The 24,995-nt window shown below is 43.3% G+C and overlaps 1 protein-coding gene across 9 annotated transcripts in view; it reads left to right on the forward strand.

Annotated features, from left to right (window-relative positions):
- Positions 1-1,252: 1,252 nt before the first annotated feature.
- LOC128328250 (protein mono-ADP-ribosyltransferase PARP12-like) overlaps positions 1,253-24,995 on the forward strand; it is a 52,429-nt gene continuing 28,686 nt past the window's right edge. For 5 of the 9 annotated variants that reach the window (XM_053258043.1, XM_053258048.1, XM_053258045.1 and 2 more), the window contains exons 1-3: positions 10,337-10,659; positions 18,621-18,753; positions 24,446-24,698. In XM_053258043.1, coding sequence (XP_053114018.1) covers positions 10,358-10,659; positions 18,621-18,753; positions 24,446-24,698 — 688 coding nt within the window. In that variant the 5' untranslated portion in view covers positions 10,337-10,357. Of the gene's footprint in view, positions 1,686-1,746; positions 1,764-1,856; positions 2,120-10,336; positions 10,660-15,276; positions 15,419-18,620; positions 18,754-24,445; positions 24,699-24,995 lie in introns of those variants that run through there. The other 4 variants (XM_053258047.1, XM_053258052.1, XM_053258049.1 and 1 more) reach the window with 4 other exon arrangements.

A 24,995-nucleotide genomic window follows, 5' to 3' on the forward strand; every position in this document is an offset into this window, starting at 1 on the left:
GGTTTCATTTATGTACATTCAAGAATTTACCAATGGGTTGATATGCCAAAAGAGGTGACAAATTGGGTTATAGGTGATCCGTGGTGTGGCTTCTTCTGAGCAATCATTGTTAGGTGGAGCGGGGAAGCAGGATTGTGAGGGTGACTCCACAATCAAGCATAAGAGAGGGGCTGGCTGTTGAATGATTTGGGTGGGAGAAGAGGAAGGAGCGCAAGAGGGAAGAGTGAAAGGCAAGAGATTCGAATAGAGAAACAACCACAACGTGTAACTGCGAGAAACAGGAAGAGGTATTATAAAAATAACAAACCATTAACTTTCTATTTCTAACCATAAGAAAAAAGCTAAGCTAAGCATAAGGCAAAGAACTTAGACTTCTAAGAACTTCTGAGTTTTCCATTCCCCACATGTGAAGGGAGAATTCCGAAGTCTAATTTCTTACAATGAGCAGATAAATTATTATTATTATTTTACATTTTATATCCTGCTCTTTTTCCAAGGAGCCCAGAGCGGTGTACTACGTACTTAAGTTTCTCCTCACAACAACCCTGTGAATTAGGTCAGGCTGAGAGAGAAGTGACTGGCCCAGAGTCACCCAGCTAGTCTCATGACTGAATGGGGTTTTGAACCTGGGTCTCCCCGGTCCTAGTCCAGCACTCTAACCACTACACTACGCGCTCACTCACTCTGTTAACCTCATTTAAGGGGAGGGTGTTCTAGGTGGGCTAGCCATCTTGGGAGCACCGAGCTCACCTGCGAGCCCGGTGGTCCCCATGATCAACGGGAAGGAGACTAGGCTCCCTTAGTGTGCTTTCCATCGATCGTGGGAATAGCCTGGATGCCTTTGAGCATCTTCCTATATCAAACAGTGTCCTTAAGGGACAAGCGATTTTTGCTTCCAAAAACGGAACTTCCCAATTGGCAACGCTGATTACCTATCATGTCAACGCCAATTAATTACCATGTTATCTGCAATAACATGATTAAAGTTGAAAGAAATAATTAAATAATTTTTATAATAATAACCTATTCATTAATTATCACCAATATTAATACATTAATCTGATTATTAAATTAGATTGGCCTTTGCTAGATGCCAAGCGGATCTTACGTTATACCAAGGGCCCCTGGGAGAAAAAGCTGTTCTCCCAGTTTTGAGAAAAAGAAAACTTGTTTTGTTTTAGAAAAATAGTCCCAGAGTCGCCCTTGGAGCAAAGTTACAAGCCGTTGCGCACGCGCTTGCAAACAGTTTTGCGCTCCTTTTCGCAGGATCAGTCGGCATCACCCTGGCCACGCCCAGCTCCTGCTGAGACCTTCAGTTTCGATTCTCCCTTGCAAGCCGAGGCCCGAGAAGCGCTCTGGTAGGTTTCGTTCACTCACTGGAGGCTGTGGAGAGAAGCGGCGAGCATGTCCGACCCTGCCGTCTGCAGTTTCATCACAAAGGTCCTGTGCTCCAGAGGGGGCCGCCTGGAGTACAGTGAGCTCCCCCAGCACGTGGGGCTCTCCGAGAAGCAACTACAGCAGATCCTGGAGGATGAGGGGCCGGAGAGATTCTTGAAGCTGAAGCAAGAGGGGTCCACTTGGGTCTTGGCTGTCTCCGCCGTCCGAGTCTGCGTCCGGCAGACGTGTGAGGGCTGCGACGATCTCCACCTCTGCAAGCTCAACCTTATGCGGAGATGCAGAAGCCGGTGAGCGCAAAAGAGAGCAAGGGAAGGAGCGGGGGTGCTTGGGAATCAATGGAGCGTGGGGCCTGAATGAAGCGATTGGTGGGTCTGTGGGGCGTATACAATGTAGCCGACACTTTCTGGGTGATCTAGAGTGGGGCTTTGCACGGAGACCCTTGGGCAGGGATGTAGTTGCCAATTCAGAAGTGTAGGCGGCGCGCTTTCCACGGCAGCCACCATGGCTACGCCCACCTCAAGAGCCAGAGAAGCCGAGAACTACCGGCGCTCTGTCCCTGCGCCCCGCCCCTGGGCCAAATCTGACCCCATCTGGCTCAGTTCGTTGTTTGTTTGGGTTTGCTTCAAACTGTGTCTTTGTTGTTGGTTGTTGCATTTTTACCATAAAACTGTCATTTATTGTATTTACTGTTCGCTACAGTAAAGTGACAACCTAGCCAAAAGTAAGTGCTTATCGATTCCGTTAGTTTCAATAGAAAAAAAATGAGTACATTTCATTCTCTCCAACTGAAATTCATTGGGACTTAAAAGTGCTTAACTTTTTCTCTCTGGATGATGATGATGATTTACATTTTATATCCCGCTCTTCCTCCAAGGAGCCCAGAGCGGTGTACTACATACTTAGGTTTCTCCTCACAACAACCCTGTTAAGTAGGTTAGGCTGAGAGAGAAGTGACTGGCCCAGAGTCACCCAGCAAGTATCATGGCTGAATGGGGATTTGAACTCGGGTCTCCCTGGTCCTAGTCCAGCACTCTAACCACTACACCATGCTGGCTCCTTAGGTTTGGTAAAGAATAGCTCTCTGATTTCACTTCAGCTATGTTGATGTTCTAACAGGTAACATTTTATAATTAATTTTTAAAAAATTGCTGGCTCTTAAATTAGAAATTGGATTAAGGCTGCAATTCTATGTATGCTTAATTTGAGAGTAAATGGGGCTTAGTTCCAAGTAGATATGCATAAGATTGCATTGAGATTTAAGATGGGTTTTTATGGTTATCCCTTTGAATAATTACATTTTTGTTGGCTTTTAAAAAATTGATGATTAGATATTTTAATTTTTATATTTCTCTGTAAGCCACCTTGCAAAAGCTATTTCTAGGTGTGTTATAAATGTGTACAATAATAAGTCAAACTATTTCACGTGTTTTAATATGTTATAAGTTATGAGGACTTATAGTTCACTTTATTATGAACAAAGTCCAGCCAAAAATCAATTAAATGCTTTTAAACTGTATTTATTTCTGTGGGAGAGTTACATGTGCAGTTAAATGGATTCGTGGGTCCTGCCAATGCTGAATTTTTGGCTAGGTTTTGCCATATGAGTACCAGCAAATTAATTTCAAGAACCAGATTAAATTGGGTGGCCAGTACTTTTGACTGGAACTTACGTATATGTTAGCGTGGAGACACACATACTTTCAAAACTCCAGTCCCAAGGATAACTATCTGCCTTTCTCAGCCCTGACAAAAACTACCAGGTCCTGGCTTGGGAATGGATGATGTTTTCTGGGAATATTTTGTAAACTAAAAGTGGACTGGATTAATACTAAAGCTGACTGTGGAAGAGAATTTCCCTCTGAATGTACTTAACAAGCTAAAGTTTGTGATCAGATGTGTTCTCCACTTTGTCAGTCCTCAACCCTAGGCTAGGCTCTTATGTAATTTTTATCTGCCCTTATGCTGAATGTTTAATGTCAAACGGTCTTTATTATAAAAATAATTGCCTTAATCTTTAACAGAAACCTGGTGACGAACCATCCATGTAGGTCCTGTGATGCTCACATGATTCACCATTTGAAAGATGGTGAAATCCTTTGTAATCTCTTCAGTTCTGTGGATCCCACAGGCCTGCTGTCTACTTTCAACAATGGCACAATTTGTTCTTTCATTTTTAAAAATGAAGGATTGATAGTGTCCCTGGTCTACGCTTGTTAGCCGCAACTTAACCCTTGTGTGCTCTTGGGGACAAAACTGGCCCTAAAGGGATATACAAATAAGTAAAATATGTCATCCTAACCTCTGCATGTATTTTCCTCCAGTGAATACATTGCTCGGTCTGTGATGTTTCATATCTGGAGGAGTTTGATGGCCATCTAGTCCAACCCTCTCCTTGATGCAGGAAATCCAGAGCTAGAATGCACCAACAGATAGCTTAAACGCCATTCTCTGCTTGAAGACCTCCACCGTACACCCACTAGATAATTGGTTCCATTTTCAAATGCATTTTGTCGTTAAGAATCTTCTCCTAATGTTCAACTGAAATTATCCTTTTCTGTAATAAGCCCAATAGATGTGGTCCTGCTCTCAGGGCAGGAGTGAACAAGTCTCTGACCTCTTCTGTGACCTAATCCACATGTTCAATACATGTGCAAACAATGCACATACGGATCTGTGCACATACAGTTATTCACACATTGTTTTGAATGCACATACAATAGTACATTTCACATCTGTAGCCTGCATTTGAGGGGACCTGTAACCAGATACACTTTTAAAATGAACACATGTACAGTCATTTACACACAAACCTGTATGTGTGTGTAGACTTCTTACACTAGGACTGGAGAGTCGTGAGTTCAAATCCCCACTCAGCCAAGAAACTCACTGGGTGACTGTGGGCTGGTCACTTATATCTAAGCCTAATCTACCTCCACAGGGTTGTTGTGAGGATTAACATAACCATATACATCGCTCTGGGCTCCTTGGAGGAAGAAAGGCATACACATAAATAAATAAAATACATAATGTTTGAACAGGGCTTATGTCTCAGCCCTTCAGGGACTTTTATCGTACCCTTATTCAGTCTTTTCTTCTCTGTGCTCTCTGGCTATCTTTGTTGCCCTCCTCTGAACCTTTTTGAGTTTATCTATATAAGTACAGTGCAATATCTAGATGAGATTTCATTAGTACAGAATAAAATGGAGCTATTACCTCTTATGGCTCAGAAACTATGTTTCTATTAATGCAGCATAAAACAGCATTAGCCATTTCCCCATCTGCATCATGTTGTTGACTCATGTTTAGCTTGTGATCAACTGTGATCGTGAGATCCTTTTCATATGTGCTCCCCTTATGCCAGATGCCCCCCATCCTATACTGGAGTTTCATTTTGAGTTGTTTTGTCTGTGCAGAAATTTGCTTTGTCTCTGCTGGATTTCCTTTTGTTGGTTGCAGCCCAGCTCTCAAGGCCATCTTGAAATTTATTCCTGCCTTCTGAAGTGTTTGTTACCTTTCCCAGCTTTGTATTCCCTTCAGCCTTTCACCTGAGTTGCTGATAGAAATGTTGAAGAGCCCTGGGCCCAGGAGCACCCCTTATGAAACCTTCCAGTTGGCTGAGGAGCCATTGATGAGCACTCTTTAAGCATGCCAACCAATTGTGATGGTATCATAATCTAGCTCTCACTTTGGTAACTGAAATATCATCATTGGGAACTTTTAAAATACTTTGCTGGAATTGAGATAGATAATGTCTTCAGCATTCCCACAATCCACTAAGCTACTAGTTCAATGGCGGGGAGAGAGAGAGGGAGAGAAATGAGTCTGTCAGGATTTATTTTGACAAATCCTGCTGGCTTCTGTGAATCATTGCATTGTTGCCAACATGCTTATAGATTGACTGACTGCTTTGTAACCTGTTCTAGTGTCTTCCGTTGCCACCCTCCCTTCCCAGGTTTCTCCTCAACTCCCTCATGGCTTCTGCTTTCCTCACTCTCCTTGCCTGCAGGAGATCAGGAAGGGAGCAACAGCAAGTGTGGTCTTGCATTTTGTGATGCTCTGTTCTTTGCCCACCTTCAGGTAGGAAAAGCGGAAAATTAGATGCGGTGAGGGAGACATGGAGTGTGAACCACTGCCCCCACATGAGCAGGTGAAGTGGAAAGGCGTTGCGAGGGAGAAATTGCTCCTTGACATGTTTCACACACAAAGCAGAAGGGAAAAATGGGCTGGGGGGGAGGAGGAGGAGGAGGGGAAAGGCATTGGGGCAGGAGGAGAAGTTGCTCCTCAAAGTGTTTCATGTGCCCAGGAGAAGGGAAATCTGGGGTGGGAGGAGAAAGGGAAAGATTAGGGCTGGGGGTTAGGGGAACAAAAAGATCAGAACCTCTACCGATTTAAAAAGAACCTCTACCGATTTAACTGCCTAGGCCAGAGCTGCTCAACTTTGGCACTCCTGCAGATGTTAGCCTGCAATTCCCATGATCCCTAGCTATTGGCTGCTTTGGCTGGAGATTATGGGAGTTGTAGTTCAGAAACAGCTGGGGGGGGGCTAAATTAAGCAGGCCTGGTCTAGACAGACCAGTTAAAGGCTCAGTAGAGTTTTCTCCCCTCACTCTGGGTATGTGGTCCTGGGGTGGAGTGAGCTGACTGGAGGAACAGCCTCATTCTGGCATCTACTGTTCCACTTGCCAGCTCACTAGTGGTGAAGGCCCCCAGCCCTCTGGTGAGCAGGACACCCAGCACCACACAGATCTCTTCCCCAGAGGTCTCATTTCCACTGCCATTTTTGAGAAGGTAAGAAACAGCAGGAATCCTTTCTCTGCAGTAGAGGGCTCCCACTGTTCCTTATCTTCATATTCTGAATGAGATATCAGTTTATCTAGCTCAGTATTGTCTACATTAACTGGCAGTAGCTCTTCAGGGTTTCAGGAAGAGGTCCTTCTTCATCCTAGCTGGAGATGCCAGAGATTGAGCCTGGGCCTTCTGCTGTACCACTGAGCTATGACTCTTCCCCTGCTTCACATCCCAGAGTATGGCTAGAGTGCTGCAGTGAACACCAATCGGACTTTTTGAATCGCTTCAAAAAAGGTGGCTGGCCCGAATTGGGACTGGACAGGGCCCAGTCCAATACGGAATGGTTCAACCTGGTTTGAGGGCCATCCTCTCCTGATTTCCTTTTACAAGCAAAGGGTTGGGGGGATCCTTTAAAAGTCCTCTAAGGGCAACTGGGAGGGGCAGTGAGAGGGCACCTTACTGGTTTTGGCAGCTCCTCTAAACCCCACTGGCACTCCCCCTCCCCAGCAGCACAGGCTGGGAGTGGCCCGGTTCCAACCTCTGAGCATGTTTGGAAGCCATTTGCATCCGCTGAGGTCACACAAATGGCCTCCACGGATGCATTGAGGCAGGAACCAGGCCACCACCGACCCATGCTGCTGCGGGTGGGGAACACCAGCGGGGTTTAGCGGAGTAGCTGAAGCCAGAAAGATGCCTCACTGCCCCTCCAGCCACTAGCGTTAAGACTTTTAAAGGATACGCCCACCTCTTTGCTTGAAAAGGGAAATCCTCACTGCTGGCTCATGGACTGGCGGTTCGGTTTGAATTGGGTTCCAATTCAAACTGAAGTGCCAAACTTGGTTCCGTGCACCCCCTACACACCAGCCAAAGTGAAGGATAAAGGCAATAGGACTTCTGTGAACTCTGTTTTGATCTCCCCCCCCTGCCCCATACAGTGTTCCCTCTAAGGAGCATGGCTGAGTGGCTGCACTCAAAATTCAACCCTGCTGTACAACAATTTAAAGCAATCACGCAGTCTTGTCCTTGCCCCATACAGTGATGGGCTGCTGGTGGCGGCTGCGAAGTTGTTGCAACTCCCAAGTCCCTGCTCCCCAAATCTCCACTGTTGCTCCCCCCGCTGACTGCAATCTGCCTCTGTTTCTTCCCTGCTGCTGGTGGCTGCAAAATCCCCACCACCACCACTGGGCTTCCCTCTGCTGAGATTGAGACACTGGGCTGTCCAATCCTATGCACATTTACTCAGAAGTAAGCACCGTAAAGTTTACTGTGGCTTGCTTGGGCATGTTTGTCTAAGATTGCTGCCTTCCCCTTCCTCCTAAGTGTCAGCACACCCTTGTCCCAGTTAGACTGCTCTGTGAATGAGAGGAACCTAAATGTTTGTGTGTGAGAGCACGTGAAGGGGTGACTGACGTGACGTGGATTGGGAGCCAGCATGTGAGTGGAGGGAGGGGAGCGGGCTGCGAGGGAGTAGCAGGACTCCAGTTATACACTGTGAGGCCAGCCAGGTGTTCTTCTCTGCGGGGTTTGGTAGTTCGGGGGAGAGGTGGCTGGAGCTGCGTTGTATTATATTTGACCCCCTGCAAGAGACAAGCAGTTGCCTGGAAAGTGGTAAGACAAGCTGCCTTGTCTTATCTTAGCAGGTCACCCCTGCTATTTGGGCAAAGAGGCACCTTTTTAATGTGGTAATTCTTTTTATTTAGCAGGGGGAGAGTAACTGGCCCTGTCCACCCCCAGCACAGTGCCTCCGGTGACTGTTGCTAGTATCTGTGTTATGTTTCTTTTTAGATTGTGAGCCCTTTGGGGACAGGGATCCATCTTATTTATTTATTATTTCTCTATGTAAACCGCTTTGGAAATATTTGTTGAAAAGTGGTATATAAATAGTTGCTGTTGTTATCTGGGGGGCCAGCACTGAGTAATGCATTTCCAGGAAAGGCTCAACATTATTATGTCCTTGGGCAGTGGGGTGGAGGAGGAGGAAAGAGAATTCCTTTCTGATCTCTAAACAGAGCTATCCAACCTGTTCTCCAACCTTTTCTCTCCACCCTGCTTCCGAAGCATCTGCAGAGCGACCTTTAGGTAGCCTCTTTCTGCACCCCAAACCAATCCGATTTGGCGTGGGATCAGTGGAAACCTTTCCATTTTGAGGGGGCTAAATACCCAAGCCTGAGTTTTCTCCAGCAGCAAAATGGAAATAAGGTGAAATGTGGTGGGGTGGAGGAGATCAGGGCATGATAAGGAAGCTCTGATTTTTCTCCCTCCATCCATCCCTCTTTACTTTGCTTACATCCAGCTGGAGGAAAACTTCTCAAAATCTCAAAAGCACACGGACTACAGATATTTACCCTGCTCCTAATAAATTCTCCTTCTCCATTAGGATTTCTTACAAATAGACACAGACAGTTACCTATAACTTCTGTGTATTTTTAAACGTTAGATATACTATGCCAGAATAACTGCCCCCCCATACTTTCCTCACCTTCAGATAAGGAAACAAAGATAAACTGCACATTCAAGTTATATTTTATATTTATTCAAAGGAAATATTTCTCAGATAGGGGTGTGTGTGTGTGTATTATTGTCGTTGTCAACATCATCACCATTAATAATAATAATAATTCAATTTCTATACCACCCTTCCAAAGATGGCTCAGGGCGGTTTACACAGAGAAATAATAAATAAATCAGATGGATCCCTTTCCCCAGATGGATCCCTTTCCCCAAAGGGCTCAGTCTAAAAAGAAACATAAGATAGACACCAGCAACAGTCAGTGGAGGTACTGTGCTGGCGGTGGATAGGGCCAGTTACTCTCCCCCTGCTAAATAAAGAGATTTAGTGTATACTGTATAACTTCAGAAACTGTGACACAAGAAACCAGCAGGACTTCAGGAATGTGATAAAATACATACCTAGTTAATCTGCTCTGCATAAGAGGAAATGTGGAAAGGAAACTCTTCAGTATTATGCAGTGTTTTTTTCTGTGCTGCCTTCTCCTTTTAAAAAAAACAAAATAGGAATAAATAGAGATGAACCATTCCTGTATCAGCAAAATTTTCCTAAGGAAAAGGGGCAGTAGGCGGTAGCTGCTCACTGTATCCATAGTGCATTGAGCTAATTTAAGTGGCAGGTCTGCATGCAAAATGTGGTATGTGCAGGTCAGTGGGAAGTATCTTATTCATATTTTCTTCTAAAAATACAAAAAAAGTTTCCAACTTTCCTTGAGCATGTATGAAATAATGCATTGCAGCTTATCTTGTGGGTGGGGATTGGGGAGGCCTTTAGATCAAGCCCCCAAATTAGCTAGGTGCACCTCTGCACCCACCTCAGTTCTTATAATAATCACATGCACACTGCTATGATACTGCTGCCCAGAACAAAACTCATTCCACTCACTGATGAAAAAAATTAGAGGGACCCCTGCCCCCATGTATTTATTATTATTATTATTATTTTTACATTAATATCCTGCTCTTCCTCCAAGGAGCCCAGAGCGGTGCACTACATACTTGAGTTTCTCTTTCACAGCAACCCTGTGAAGTAGGTTAGGCTGAGAGAGAAGTGACTGGCTTAGAGTCACCCAGCTAGTTTCATGGCTGAATGGGGATTTGAACTCAGGTCTCCCTGGTCCTAGTCCAGCACTCTAACCACTATACCACGCTGGCTTTCCATGTACAGCTTGTACTGTGGTAACAGTGATTGATCATGCCCTTATTTATTCTGTAGATTTTTTAAATCCCACCTTAAAGTCTGAAATAGACTTGCAAGGTGGATTGCAACAAACAATCCCAAAATAAAATCCTACTTTAACATACAAATCAAAACCAAATGTAAACATTAACAGTTTTTTAATGTCTCGTCATTCATCTCAAAAAAACCAAAACAAAAAGCAAACACAATACAAACCAGTCTGGGCAGTGATTAGTAATTAACTTACTCAGTGCTATCTGACCAGATGCATTCTGATTCATAATTCAAGATAACTCTTTATTTTTTTAACACGTGTATGTGTTCATGTTATACATCTATCCAAGATACCTTTGCTAGTTGCTAGGGAGTTGTATTTGCCTTCAGTTTCGATTCTCTTATGAGCTGAAGGGGGAAAAAAGGTGGAGCCTCATCTGGTCATGCAGGCAAACAAGTTCTTTCACTCAGAGGTAGAAAGAGCAGAGAATGATCATGTCCGATCCTGCTGTGTGTAGCTTCATCACCAAGATCCTGTGCTCTGAAGGGGGATGTTTGGACTACAAGCGGATCCCTCAGTTTCTGGGGCTGTCAGAGCACCAGCTGGAACAGATCCTGCAGGATGCAGGGAAGGAAAGGTTTCTGGTAAATCAACAGGGCACCTCATGCCAGGTGCTGGCTATGTCCCCTGTGCGGCTGTGCCTGAAAAATGAGTGTGGGGGATGCGAACGCCTTCACATCTGCAAGAAGTACATCAGAGGGAGATGCTACAGGCCTGATAGAGGCAGAGGGTGAGTGTAAAGAGGAATGAGAGGCAATTCTTGTGGCAGAAACCAGTATTAACCAAACAGAGAGAGAAACTTGTGTCAATGGTGCTGGTGGTCAGGCTGATCCAAACTGTAACACACGTTTGTTGTTCAAATATGGATTATAATTTAAATGTGAATCTGAACAGGCGATGGAATATATTATATGCTAGACTCGGGACATAGAGGATAATATTCTTATGGATATGTGGAAAGATCTGTGAACTAGTGGGCAAAACTCACTTAACGTGAGCATCTGAGAAAATTCTTACTAAACCATATCTAAGTGGTATACCATCCCTGCTATAAATAAAATACATAGTACATGCAGTATAAACTTTTGGAAATGACGTGCAACAAAAGATTGCTGTATATTATTATTATTATTACATTTATATCCCGCTCTTCCTCCAAGGAGCCCAGTACTTCCTCCAAGGAGTACTACATACTTGAATTTCTCTTTCACAACAACCCTGTGAAGTAGGTTAGGCTGAGAGAGAAGTGACTTGCCCAGAGTCACCCAGCTAGTTTTTTTTTTAATGGCTGAATGGGGATTTGAACTCGGGTCTCCCCAGTCCTAGTCCACTCTAACCACTACACCACGCTGGCTTTCCGTGGTGTACATATGTTACCCGAGTCTGTGGCTGAGTATGGGTGAAAAAACCCAGAAATTAGCACCAGGAGTTCCTCCTATAGCCTGAGTCTTGCTTCATGTGCAAATTTCCTTTTCTGTTTTCTGTGGTGGGGGCACTGGTGATCAGTCCCAACTGAGCACCAAGAGGGTGCTTTTCATCCAGCCCTAAAGCTTCAAGAGTTAATGTTAAGAAGCAGGGTTCCTCACTTTTGTATAACTGCTACAGAGTGGGCTTTCTTCTGGTTATCTGAACCTCCAGTGTTCTCATTTAAGCTGGGGAGTTGAGGAAATTCCTTCAAAACGTGCACATCAACATCTGGGAGGGCAGTACTTCATAACACCCAGAGATTGTGTGTCAAACTCCTTTCTCTTTAGAAACTGAACAGGTTTGCCTGATTGGCATGGCAGCCAGAGTTTGAACATTTTATTTTATATCCCGCTTTTCCTCCAAGGAGCCCAGAGCAGTGTACTACATAAGTTTCTCCTCACAACACCCCTGTGAAGTAGGTTAGGCTGAGAGAGAAGTGACTGGTCCAGAGTCACCCAGCAAGTATCATGGCTGAATGGGGATTTGAACCCAGGTCTCCCCAGTCCTAGTCCAGCACTCTAACCAGTACACCATGCTGGCTCTTTTCTGCTGTCGAGACTATTAATCAGCTTTCCCACTCAGAAGCGGAAGGGATTGTGATTGTTTTGAGGGAGAGGGAGTATGAGAAATCATCTGTTTTTTGCTCAAGCCCTCTCCCCCCGCCCTGCTTGGTTCCATTACCTGCCTTCCATTACCTTACCTATCACTCTGAGTTGGTGAACATTCATCCCATTGACTTGTATGGGAACTTTTTTGTGGGGTTTCTCCCTTAAGGTTTTTTCTTCAAAAAATTTTTTAACATCAATATATCTGTGGCTTACCCTGAGCCTGCACCTGCAAGTGCTCCAGTTTTCCATCCATAAGAGCCCTCAATTAATCACCTTTATTACGGTCATAGACCAGCATACAATGCAGGGGGTGATTACACAAATTACATAAAAGCCTAAGTGCTAAATACAGCAAGACTGTATGACCATATAGAGAGAGCGCACAAAGCTGTTGCGAAAAAAAGTGGGAGGACCATACTTTCAGATGGTGCATTGTGTTGGATGAACACATTATAGCATGCAAAAGCCAGCAGGAGGTCAGACTAGTGCTGCTTGGACCTACCGCTTACCAGAGTCTGACAGATTTTGAACGCTGCCGCACAGAATCTGGTAACACTCTATGTAATAGTGGGCTTAGTGTCAGAAAGCAGCATAGAAACATAAATCGGGCTTGAACGTCCTGGGTATTTGCATAGCAATGGGTGGATAAAGGAAGAGCGAATGTCTCTGTAATACAAACCGTGAAGTAGGACATGCTCACTTGTTTCAATCTACCCAGAGCTGCAATGGCATTGTCTCTACGAGTGGGATCTTTCTGAAATGGCCTTCAAGCACAGCTGAAGGGAGGGCATGGCAGCATGCCAAGGTGAATGCCTTTCTATGTTTTGAGACTGCCAATTAAGCAAGATATGACACCAGCAGGGAGGGTAAATATGTAAGACTTTTAACTGATGAGAAAATTCACAACCCTGCTTAAATCGACTTGACACTCTATATCCATTATACTCTGTTTGATAGAGGCTTTGGCCTGATCATAGCCCATATTAAGGAGAATCAAGGGGGAAAGGCCCAAGGATGCTATTTTTCTCTCAGTTGATCATTTCCATTTAGATTGGTAGTCTTCACAGAAGGTTAAGGGAGCAAGACCAAGGGGGCGAAAGGATAGTCTTGAGCCAATCACTGAGAATAGCCACCCACACCTTGGCTTCCATTTTGATCAGGCCTGTCTCCAAGCGCAGAGTGGTGTTAGAGACACAACTTGGAACTTGGAAGAACTGCCCACAGGAATTTGGATTGCATCCCAGTGGTGCAAAGCTGTGGAAGGGAGAAGGGACCCATTTGTGCACCATAAAGAAGCTGGGCTAGTGGTTTGGCAAAGAACAGGTCGAGGGCTGCAGATACGTTATGACTTCCTCTTGTATGCAGGAATTTGATGATGGTGGTAGAGCTCCTCTGGGCATTTTGAACCACATGTTCCCTGTGTGCTGCCCTAGAGCTGCCACAGTGAAAAACTACCCCAAAATATTTAAAGCATGGGGCCTGCTCAAATGCATGTCCATCTAGCTACCAAGAGTGAATTTTGGACCTTTTGGGGAAGATCATGATTTTAGTTTTATGGTAGTTAATTTCTAGGAGGTCTTCCCTAGATTTCATCCCTTTCAGAAAGAGTACATAGATGTATGGATTGCTTCCATATTTCTCAGAATTGTCTAGTAGTGAAACAATTTTGGAAACATGCAGAAACGAATGGAGCCAAGGTTAGCATATTGGATTCATTCGGATCCAGCATTATTTTGTTGGCAAATAGTAATGATCTAATTATTGACTAGGACCGGGGAGACCCGGGTTCAAATCCCCATTCAGCCATGATAATTGCTGGGTGACTCTGGGCCAGTCACTTCTCTCTCAGCCTAACCTACTTCACAGGGTTGTTGTGAGGAGAAACTTAAGTATGTAGTACAGCGCTCTGGGCTCCTTGGAGGAAGAGCGGGATATAAAATGTAAATAATAATAATAATAATAATAATAATAAAAATAAATTATTATTTTGCTTCTTGCAACTAGAGCTCTCTATACAAAATGCTGGAGACAATCCACAACACCGAGTATGAAAGAACAGTCAGAAAAAAATGTGGGATTTTTCTATAATGGCTAATCTATCAAAATGTTTGCAAGTTAAAGAGAAGAGACAGAAATAGGATGAACTTATTAACAGCTGGTTCTCTTTTGTTGGCGTTTGCCAATTCCCCTGTACACTGAGGAATATACTTATTCTCCAGAATACAGTCTTGTTTCATGATTATATAGCACATATTTGAAAAGGAATGTTTTCTCCCTCTACTGAGATGGCGAGACACCTTGTGAGGGAATGTGAAGTGACCTCAGGGTGGCAATGGACTTATGAGGAATTGCAAGGCTGTGGCGAGGTTGTGGATGGACCTGTAAAGGGTCTGTGTGGCAGTAGTAGGGTTGCAAGTGCACTTACAAGGGAACAGGAGATGGGGTGTGGCAGGGTGAGGACACACAAAATGGTGCAAGATTGTTCTCTGCTAACTTCTATGGTGCAAAAGTTCGGATGGGCACCTTAACTTGCAATCTTCACAATTCTGAGCACAAGTAAAAATTTAAAGCATCTCAACTCTCATCTTCAACTGGAGGTTTTTGGTTTAATGAATGTATGACCCGATTCCAGAAGGGTAGCTATGTTAGTCCGAGCAGAAAAAAAACAGCAGAGCAAAGTTATCTTAACAGCCTATAAATGTATTGTCATAAGCATCTGTGGGTTAGAACAGAGCTACAAAGTGAATTATTAAGTTGTTGCTCAGCTGGTGTGTACACTAGTATGAGGGAAGAGATAAAGCTTGCATCCTGCCCCCAACTATATATCTATGTATGTAAGACATGGTTTTTGCTCCAGTAAAACTCTCTCAAGGTGTAATAATCTAGTCCTGGATAAAGTACAAAAAAGGGTTTATCAGAATATTGGGCCCCAGGCATTGTGGGTGCTTCCTTCCCTTCCCTTCCCCCGTCCCCACAATCACTAATACCAAGGGCCATTCTTCCAAATCATCCTTTTAATCGAACTTTGCACTCAGTTCCTCTGGGTAAACGCAGAGTGGAATTTGTTTCCAGGAGCAAAATCCGATTCAGCTGTTGGTTTGCACCCTTAGATCCCATAGCTGTTCTCTCTACTAGAATCTGCCATAAACAGAATCTCTTAGGTGTGGGTAGTGTAAGTGTATCTTGAGCTGAAATAGCAGAATATTCAAATTGGGGTTGGAGCAGGGGGAATATCTGAGGAATTACTATTTACCAGCAAACTGCTCATCAGTATGGTGGCTGGAGTGTGTGTCTGCAAGGAAGGTGACAGTCCTGCGGAGTGCAACGCATCTCTGTGTTCACATGTTTGCCATGTTTTAAAGAAACAGTTGAAGACAGAGAGGCGTCTTAATATTTTATCCACTGCTATATCTGGTAGGTTTCTTAGCTTTTAGCTTTTTATTTATAACTTTTAATTTCAAATGTTTATAATTTGTAGCTTTAAAGGTGGTTTTAGCTTGGCCTTTTAATTTTTTTGACTTTTATGAATTTTTACTGTTTTATGTCATATCTATTTTATTAATGTTGTAAGCTGCCCGCAATCAGTAGTGTACTGGGAGGGGTATAAATATTTTAAATACGTGTGGACACGGAGCACCTTCCTGTGGAATGCCTGTCAGTGGGCCAATTCAAATGTTACCTTCTGACTGGTCCTGCTCCTCCATGATCAAGAAATGGGTATGCATATCTTCTTTCCCCCACCTCCAACAGTGCACTGTTCCTTAATCATGTGAGTGGTGGTTTGCCCAAACTGCCGCTCTACATGTGCTACAGATCCAACTGGTATTTTGGAGCCTGTGTAAAGGGGACTTTGGAAGAACTATGCCTTCATGTAATTAAGGAACATCATGCTGCGTGTCGGGGAGAGCAATGGGTGCAGTCATGTCTTAATCATTTCGAAGTGTGTCCAGTTGGAAAATATCATCTGGACCTGCTCCAGTGTCCAATGGAAAGAGGGGCTTTGCTCGCACCACAACTGCTCCATTCTCTTTATGGTTTTCTGCAGAAGTCAGTGATATGTGGAAGAAATTAAAGGGAAAGAGAGCTGGTTTTGTGGTAGCAAGCATGAATTGTGTCCTTTTCTAAGCAGGGCCCACTCTGGTTTGCATTTGAATGGGAGATATTTGAATGTAAGGTATTCCCCAAGGGTTGGGGCTGCTCTGGGAAGAGCATCTGCATGTTTGCATGCAGAAGATTCCAAGTTCCCTCCCTAACATCTCCAAGATAAGGCTGAGAGAGACTCCTGCCTGCAGCCTTGAAGAAGCTGCTGCCAGTCTGTGTAGACTGTGAGCTAGATGGACCTAGGGTCTGACTTGTATAAGGCAGCTTCCTATGTTCCTAATGTACTTGGGAACACTATTGGGATGGAGGCGAAGTCTGTCCCGCGCACCACAGACAGACCTGTCCCACTGACAGCCTGTTTTTAACTTAATCACCTCTTTATGTACAGCTGCGTTCTGCTTTCTGTTTCTTGGTCTCACTGGGTGTGACTATTTACAAATTGTGTTTGTTTTATATATCTATATATTTCCTTCTTTCAGGGAGCTCAGGTCATCACTATATCTCCTATATATTTCGAAGAGTTGGTTTGTGGATGTTTATGCAAAATAGAGTCATACTTAGCAATTACCCACAAAATTTTGCATGAACAATTCTGCCACTTAAATGAGCTACTTTTCACACCAAAGGATACAGGGATGAAAGATTTAAATAATTATTCTTGGGTTCTTTGGGGGGAAGATTTCTGAATATAATAATTTTAATTATTATTGTCCTCAACAGATTTTTAATACTCAGTAATCAGAGCAATAATTAAAAAATGACATCATAGCCAAAAGAAGCAGAATATCCTTCTCTGCTATATGGTAATTAGTCAATAAAATGGTAATTATTCAAGAAAATGAATAATGTATGAAATTGAGATCCTACAAATTTAAAACTGTTCTTTACTTCACCTTTGCAAGCAATTAATAAAAAGGCCATTGAAATTCTGTACTTCCTATGAATTCTGTTAATAAGAAATTCTGTTGAATTTCTTTTCCTGTAGGTGTAATCGATGCAAAATGACGTTGCCCAGTCAATGGCAAGCCTCATCTCCTTGATACTAATACTGATGTGGTTTGGGTCTGTCCTCCTGTTCAATTTTGTATGAAATTGATAAGGTTGTTAATAAGGCCTTGTTTGTTTAAAATGCTTATGGTCTTTTAGGTTCTATCCCCAGTGTATGGAATTTATTTTTTATTTCAAGAAATATGGATCCTTTGTGCATGGGGAGTTGTCAAAAGAATTATTATACAGCACTGGCAGGAGAAATTTACTCCTGATTTGCAACTGTGGATAGGAACACAGAACACAGGAACATAGAAAGCTGCCATATACTGAGTCAGACCATTGGTCTATCTAGCTCAGTATTGTCTTCACAGACTGGCAGCGGCTTCTCCAAGGTTGCAGGCAGGAATCTCTCTCAGCCCTATCTTGGAGAAGCCAGGGAGGGAACTTGGAACCTTCTGCTCTTCCCAGAGCGGCTACATCCCCTGAGGGAAATATTTATTTACTCTACTCTACTTATTTTATTTTATTTTGCCTTTCCAAAAATGGCTCAAGGTGGTTTACATAGAGAAATAATAAATAAATAAGATGGTTCCCCATCCCCAAAGGGCTCACAATCTAAAAAGAAACACAAGATAGACACCAGCAACACTCACTGGAAGTACTGTGCTGACTGTGAATAGGGCCAGTTACTCTCTCCCTGCTAAATAAAGAGAATCATCATGTTAAAAGGTGCCTCTTTGCCAAGTTAGCAAAGAGAAGCCAGGGAGGGAACTTTGAACCTCCTGCTCTTCCCAGAGCAGCTCCATCTCCTGAGGGGAATATCTTACAATGCTCACACTTTTAGTCTCCCACTCATATGCAACCAGGATGGACCCTGCTCAGCCAAGGTGACAAGTCACACTTGCCACCACAAGACTAGCTGTCCTTACTCTAGCAGCCCACGAACTTCCTTTTTTCAGTACTAGATCCTGTTTTTCTAAGTATGAGGGGGGTTTGGTCTGAGGTGTGGTTTTTTGGTTTTTTAAAAAAATTATTCGCTTTGTAAGTGTAATGAATGTATGTACTTAAAATAAAATAAAAATTAATTAAGAAAAAATGAGAGAATAACTCCAAGAGCAGGGAAAGAGGATGGAAGCCTGCAGGAGTGTGAGAATAAGTTGTGCATGAGCTTTTCATATCTCAGAGTTTATTGCCAACTGGAAGGAACCCTGGTCATTGCAAGTGTAGTTACACACAAAGTTGAACAGTATTTAGCGGCATGGAGATCCAGGAAAGAACGCAGCTCCTGCTTAGCCATATTTGTTAGAAGAAAAAAAGAAAAACTTAATAACTTTCTTTCTCTCCTTTGTTACTTTGATTGTTTTATATTGTGTTTATTTTCAAATAAAACAGAAAAAAAGGGAACTGGGGACATTGTACAAGGGAAGTATCCTTGGGAGTATATACATCTCACTCCACACAAGCCAATCCATCATAGTGACAGGTATTATTGTTAGTTTGACTGTGATTTTCTCTTTTCTCTTAGGGCCTGTAAGTACTCTCATGAAGTTTTCTCAGAGGATAACAGAAAAGTCATGAAGAATCATGAACTCTCAGGCCTCAACGAGGACGAACTGCGTGTTCTGCTTCTCCAAAATGACCCTTTTCTCTTACCTGATGTGAGATATTTTTATTTATTTATCGTATGTCAGTATCGTAGCACTACTTAGATATGTTAGCTGGTTGGTTTCTCCTTGCAGCACTATTCTGAGGCTACGAGCAATTGACTTTTTGATTGGTTAAGCCTGGTGAGGTCAACCAGTGACACACCTGATGGCCTTATTATGGTTGCCTGAGCCAGGGGGAGATGATGATGATGATTCATAATAATAATTTGATTTCTATACCGCCTTTCCAAAAATGGCTCAGGGCGGTTTACACCAAGAAATAACAAATAAATAAGATGGATGCCTGTCCCCAAAGGGCTCACAATCAAAAATAGACATGAGCAACAGTCACTGGAGGTACTGTGCTGGAGGTGGATAGGGCCAGTTACTCTCCCCCCGCTAAATAAAGAGAATCAACACTTTAAAAGGTGCCTGTTTGCCAAGTTAGCAGGGGTTATATCTTGATAATAGGCTTATGGTAGCAGTTTTATGTGATCAAGTAATCATACTAGAGCTGTATTTTGTTTTAGGCTGAACTCATTCCTTATTTTTATTTAAATGGGCCCAACTAGATGAAGCAGACAGTTGTCTCATCTTTATTCCTCTCTGCTCCGTTCACATCTAAAGTGTTGCATGTCTGTGTCCTGATTTTCCATGAGTTGAAAGCTCGTGGGTGAGGGGAGCTTTCTCCTCTGCCCTGCCCTTCCTTGCCTTACCTCATGCTCATTTGCTTCTGACACTCTCCTCCCCACCCTGGCAAACCTTGGGATTGGTTTCTGAGTCGGCTGAGAAAACTGCAGCAGCAATGGAACATGGGAAGAGAAGGTGAAGGATCTCCACTCCAGTGTTTCCTCTAACGGGGATTCCCAGATGTTGTTGACTACAACTCCCATAATCCTCAAGGAGAAGCCATTGCAGCTAGGGATTCTGGGAGTTGTAGTCAGCAATATCTGGGAATCCCTGTTAGAGGGAACACTGCTCCACTCCCTCTTCATACATGAACGGAGTAGGCATGAGGACAAATAATGTGGCCACACCCATCTCTTTTAGTTTGTACTACAAATGGCACTAGGGGCCAATCAGCAGAATCAAGTAGTAAAGTGTTTTTGTTTTTAAAAGACTTGCATCATTTTAGGCTGCAACCTTGTCTTTTGGTGCTTGATTGAATTTCTATCCCTGCTCTCCCCCCCAAAAAAATAAAATAAAATCCTAGGGCTTGTAAGTAGTCTCAGGATGTTTTCTCAGAGGCTTAACAGAAAAGTCCAGAAGAATCATGAACTCTCAGCATGCAGGGTTTTCTGACAGTTTTTTTTAAAAAGGGAAGTTGAGTGGGAGGGCAAGGCTAGGCTTCAGGTGGATAGGGAGAACTTTCATAATTTTAACTGTTTTAGAGTTTTGAACAGCCTCTTTCGCCTTGTTTTGTAACTCTGAAATTCAACTGTTCTTGAAAGGTTTGCTAAATAGGTGTGGAGGCAGTGAATATTCTACAGCAATGATTTTGTTTCCAAGGTTGAAATGTGACCTGTTGTTTGTGCTAGGCTACTAAATACACTTCTCACGGAGTTTTGTTTTCTTATCTGAGAAAATTAGGCTGGTAATGTTGAGTTGGTAATGTTGCGCTACCAATGAACCAATACAGATATTGGCCCTATCCACCCCCAGCACAGTACCTCCAGTGACAGTTGCTGGTGTCTATCTTGTGTTTCTTTTTAGATTGTGAGCCCTTTGGGGACAGGGATCCATCTTATTTATTTGTTATTTCTCTGTGTAAACCACCCTGAGCCATTTTTGGAAGGGCAGTATAGAAATCGAATTAATAATAATAAAAATAATAATAATAAAGAAAAATTGGAAGTGAATGCATCAGGAGAGTTAGAAAAATCCTCAAGTCCAAACTCAATGGCGGGAACACCATACAAGTCATAAACACCTGGGCTATACCTATTATCAGATACACTGCAGGAATAATAGACTGCACCCAGGCAGAGCTAGAGACGCTAGATCGTAAGACCAGGAAAATCATGGCCATCAATCATGCTCTGCGCCCCCGCAGTGATGTCGATAGGCTATACCTCCCTCGCAGCTCCGGTGGAAGAGGAATGCTGCAAGTCCATCAAACAGTAGAGGAGGAGAAAAGAGGCCTTAAAGAATATATCAAGGACAGTGAAGAAGATGCACTTCAAATGGTCAATAATGAGAAACTATTCAACACCAATGAAACAAAGCAGGCCTACAAGAAAGAACAAATCAAGAACCAAGCAGAAAAATGGAAAAATAAGCCCCTGCATGGCCAATATTTGCACAATATAAGTGGAAAATCAGACATCACCAAGACCTGGCAATGGCTTAAGAATGGCAACTTGAAGAAAGAAACAGAGGGTTTAATACTGGCTGCACAAGAACAGGCACTAAGAACAAATGCAATAAGAGCAAAAGTCGAAAAAGCCACCACAAACAGCAAGTGCTGCCTTTGTAAAGAAGCAGATGAAACCGTGGCCCACCTAATCAGCTGTTGTAAAAAGATCGCACAGACTGAGTACAAACAAAGGCATGACAAAGTAGCAGGGATGATACACTGGAACATCTGCAAAAAATACAAGCTACCTGTAGCCAAAAATTGGTGGGACCATAAAATTGAAAAAGTTGGAAGAAAATGAAGATGTAAAAATATTATGGGACTTCCGACTACAAACAGACAAACATCTGCCACACAATACACCAGGTATAACTGTAGTCGAGAAGAAAGAAAAACAAGTCAAAATAATCGACATAGCAATATCAGGGGATAGCAGAATAGAAGAAAAAGAAATAGAAAAAATCACCAAATACAAAGATCTACAAATTGAAATGGAAAGGCTGTGGCAGAAAAAGACCAAAATAACCCCAGTGGTAATTGGTGCCCTGGGTGCAGTTCCAAAAGACCTTGAAGAGCACCTCAACACCATAGCGGCCACAGAAATCACCACCAGCCAATTACAAAAAGCAGCTTTACTGGGAAGAGCCTATATTCTGCGACGATATCTATAACAATTGACAATAAAGTTCTGGCATCCCAGGTCCTTGGGAAGGACTCGATGTCTGGATAAAACAAACCAGCCAATAACACCTGTCTGACTGTAAAATAATAATAATAATAATAATAATAAAGATATGAAAGAATGTCAAAGGGATTCCACCCTATGAAAGTGTTGTAAACTGCTAACAGTCTAAAAACACTAAATGATCTTGTGCACAAATTACTTATTTGTGCGTAGAATTTTCCTTAGTGACTATGAACATGCAGTCATGTCTTTTGCAAGTTAACTAAAGTGTTCCACTTTATTCCAGTTCCCTCTTCCAATGAAAGGGCAAGTCAGTGGAGAGGGATCTACATGGTGCAGATGAAATTGGGCTTGTGGGAGTAGGAGGACGGCACTCGGCAACAGCATCACCCCCCACCCACCCAATACCCATAATCAGCTGGACCTCCAGAGGTCAGGTTGTGTGTACAGAGACCATTGGGGCAGTGGTCAGTAACAGAGCAGCCAGATGGAACATGGGAAGCTGCCATATACTGAGTCAGACTCTTAATCCATGTAGCTCACTATTGTCTACACAGACTGGCAGCGGCTTCTGCAAGGTTACAGGCAGGAGTTTCTCTCAGCCCTACTTGGAGATGCTGGGGGTGGGGGGAACCTGGAACCTTCTGCATGCAAACATGGAAGTACTCTTCTCAGAGCGTCCCCGTCCCCTTAGGGAAATATCTCACAGTAGTCTCTCATTTAGATGTGAACCAGGGTGGAGCCTGCTTAGCAAAGGGGACAATTCATGCATGCTACCACAAGACCAGCTCTCTTGGTCTTGATGCAGGGAGGATAGTATGGAGAGCATGGGGACCAGCTATCTGGCTGACCCCACAAGATGCATATTTGGCTGGACTTGTCCCTTTTGGTCCAGGAGCCCACAACTAGTATTCTTAGTGGTAGGAGAGGTTATTAAAATGCACAATTCAAGCTGAGCTGGTGCAGCAGTTGGTGTCTCTAACAATAAGCCTCCTGTGCAATTCCACACACTCTGCTTTGAGATAAGGTGAGCACCACTCACACTGCTGGCCTCAAAGGCTCATCCTGACCAAGTTAATGCCTGCCAAAGGCCTCCTCTTCTCTTGAAGCCTGTCTTGCTGCCTCCCTCTCATGGGGTGGGTTAGATCATGTCTGCTTCAGCAGTCTTGCCACTGCCTCTCTCCTTCAGTGTCTACAGAGAGCCAGAGCAGCAGGCAGTGGCATTTGTTGTCTTGGCCCAGAGCCATAATGCTGCTAGACTGCTAGTTGATGATGTTTATTATTGGAACAACGGTGCCTGGCTGTCGCCAAACCTTTGACTTTTGTTCTGCTACTGAAGTCTATCCCTGAGTCCCTGCCTGCCTGAAAACTTCTTGTCTGTCTCTGTGTTATATTCAGAGTTTCATTTTTAAAATTAATGATAAGTTCTTGGCAGGTGATCTCTCAGCTACCCCAAATTCTGTTCCTGAAGACAGCTCTGGCTTACCAAAGTGGTTCGTGTGATCTCTTTCTCTGTCATGTCCAAGTCTACTGCTTGGCTGCCCCTCTGTCATACATATCGTTCTATTTAGAATTTAGATAGGCTGTGGGCTTGTGTGACTTAATTTAATTACCTATAAAATGAGGACCGTTTCCCTCATCTGTCTGATATTTGCTAAGTCTGATCTCCTGAAAAGGTTATAGAATACCTGAAAATGCCATTCTAATTGGACAGAAAATGCAAACGTCAAACGGGCTTGTGATTTTAATAAATGAATAACTAAATAAATGACTTTTTGATAAAAATGAATGTAATAATGAAATTATTTTTTTCTTGCACACCATTATTCACAACCATAAAGGATAGAAGTCTGCTCTTCTTAATATTGAAAGCTGAGATTCTGTGAATTTGCTGTGCTATTATGTGAATGATCACAGCCCCATATAGGCTGAATTACAAAAGTCTGGGTCTCATATAGTGGCTTGTTGGAATATTATTTGCAATTTGCTTTAACAGCCAAAAAGCACGATTGCTTTGAACAGCACTTAGCTAACTAGGATATGCACCTTATCAGTGGCACTTGCAGTTGTTGGTAGACCCCCCCCCCCCAAACGCCTTGAGGATATTTTACAACACTGCTTAAAAGTATGTCTCAACGGGGAGGGGAAACCAGGCCAAGGCCGCAAGCCAGATGTCTTGAGAAGTTTAAGTGGGGAATATAGCACTTGGAAGCAAATCGGAACCTTTGGGGTTAAAGTAACACTTTGGCTTGTATATGATGCGCAGGTGTGAAAGTTGTTTATGGCAGAGTATAAAAGATGGATGACCTGCCAGTCTGGGGAGAGCTGCACCCAAAAGCTTTTGCTAGCAATGAAATAAAGCTTTGTTTGAAACTTTGATACTGGTGTCTGGTGAAAAAACCGAACCAAGAGACGAGTGACAGGGAGTAAATCTCTCCTCTAACAGGTGGAACCAGAAGAATAGATGCCATTTTAAATATGTAAGGATGTTTGAGTGAGTTTTGAATAGGTAAATGCTGGCAAAATGCCCAGGCTGTGATACTAGCTGTGAAATAACACAGTATCTAAGTGTACTATGTTAACAAGGACTGTATATGCTGCAATTTGTATCAGTATTGTATTGGTCAGAGTGACACATCTTTTCCTTTTTTCCTTTTTGCCAGGTATGTAATTTCTATAACAAAGGGGAAGGGAACTGCACCCAGCAGGATAATTGCCCCAGGCTTCACATTTGCCGCTACTTTCTTAAAGGGCAATGCCGGTTTCCCCGATGCAAGAGGTCTCATAGTCTGTTGCACCCAAGGGTACTGAGCCTGCTCCTCGCAGACGGGGTGGACGATAAGGTGGCTTGGAATATTCAGACAATCTGTGAACACAAAACTGCCACACTGTCCAGAGAGTTAAGTCAGCAGAGAGGTGAGTACTTGGAAATATGGGGGCCTTGAGGGCAAAATCAGTCTCCAGCATGCCATCCATGTGCCCTAGTATGGAGAAGCATAATCTCTCTTCCTCTGAATCTCTTCTTTGAGAATATTCCTCAGTTTAACAACTCCCATTCATAGAAGAGCTGATATCCTAGTGAGGTGTAATGCTTTGCCCACAGCGATATTACTTGGGAGATATTGGGAAACGCCTTTTCATGAGAGAATCTGATGTAATCTAGTGCTGTTAAAACTATTGAGCATGTTCTTTTGAACTGTCCCCTTTACAGAG

Source organism: Hemicordylus capensis, chromosome 5 (assembly GCF_027244095.1).
Source record: "Hemicordylus capensis ecotype Gifberg chromosome 5, rHemCap1.1.pri, whole genome shotgun sequence".
In the NCBI taxonomy this organism is placed as follows: Eukaryota; Metazoa; Chordata; class Lepidosauria; order Squamata; family Cordylidae; genus Hemicordylus; species Hemicordylus capensis.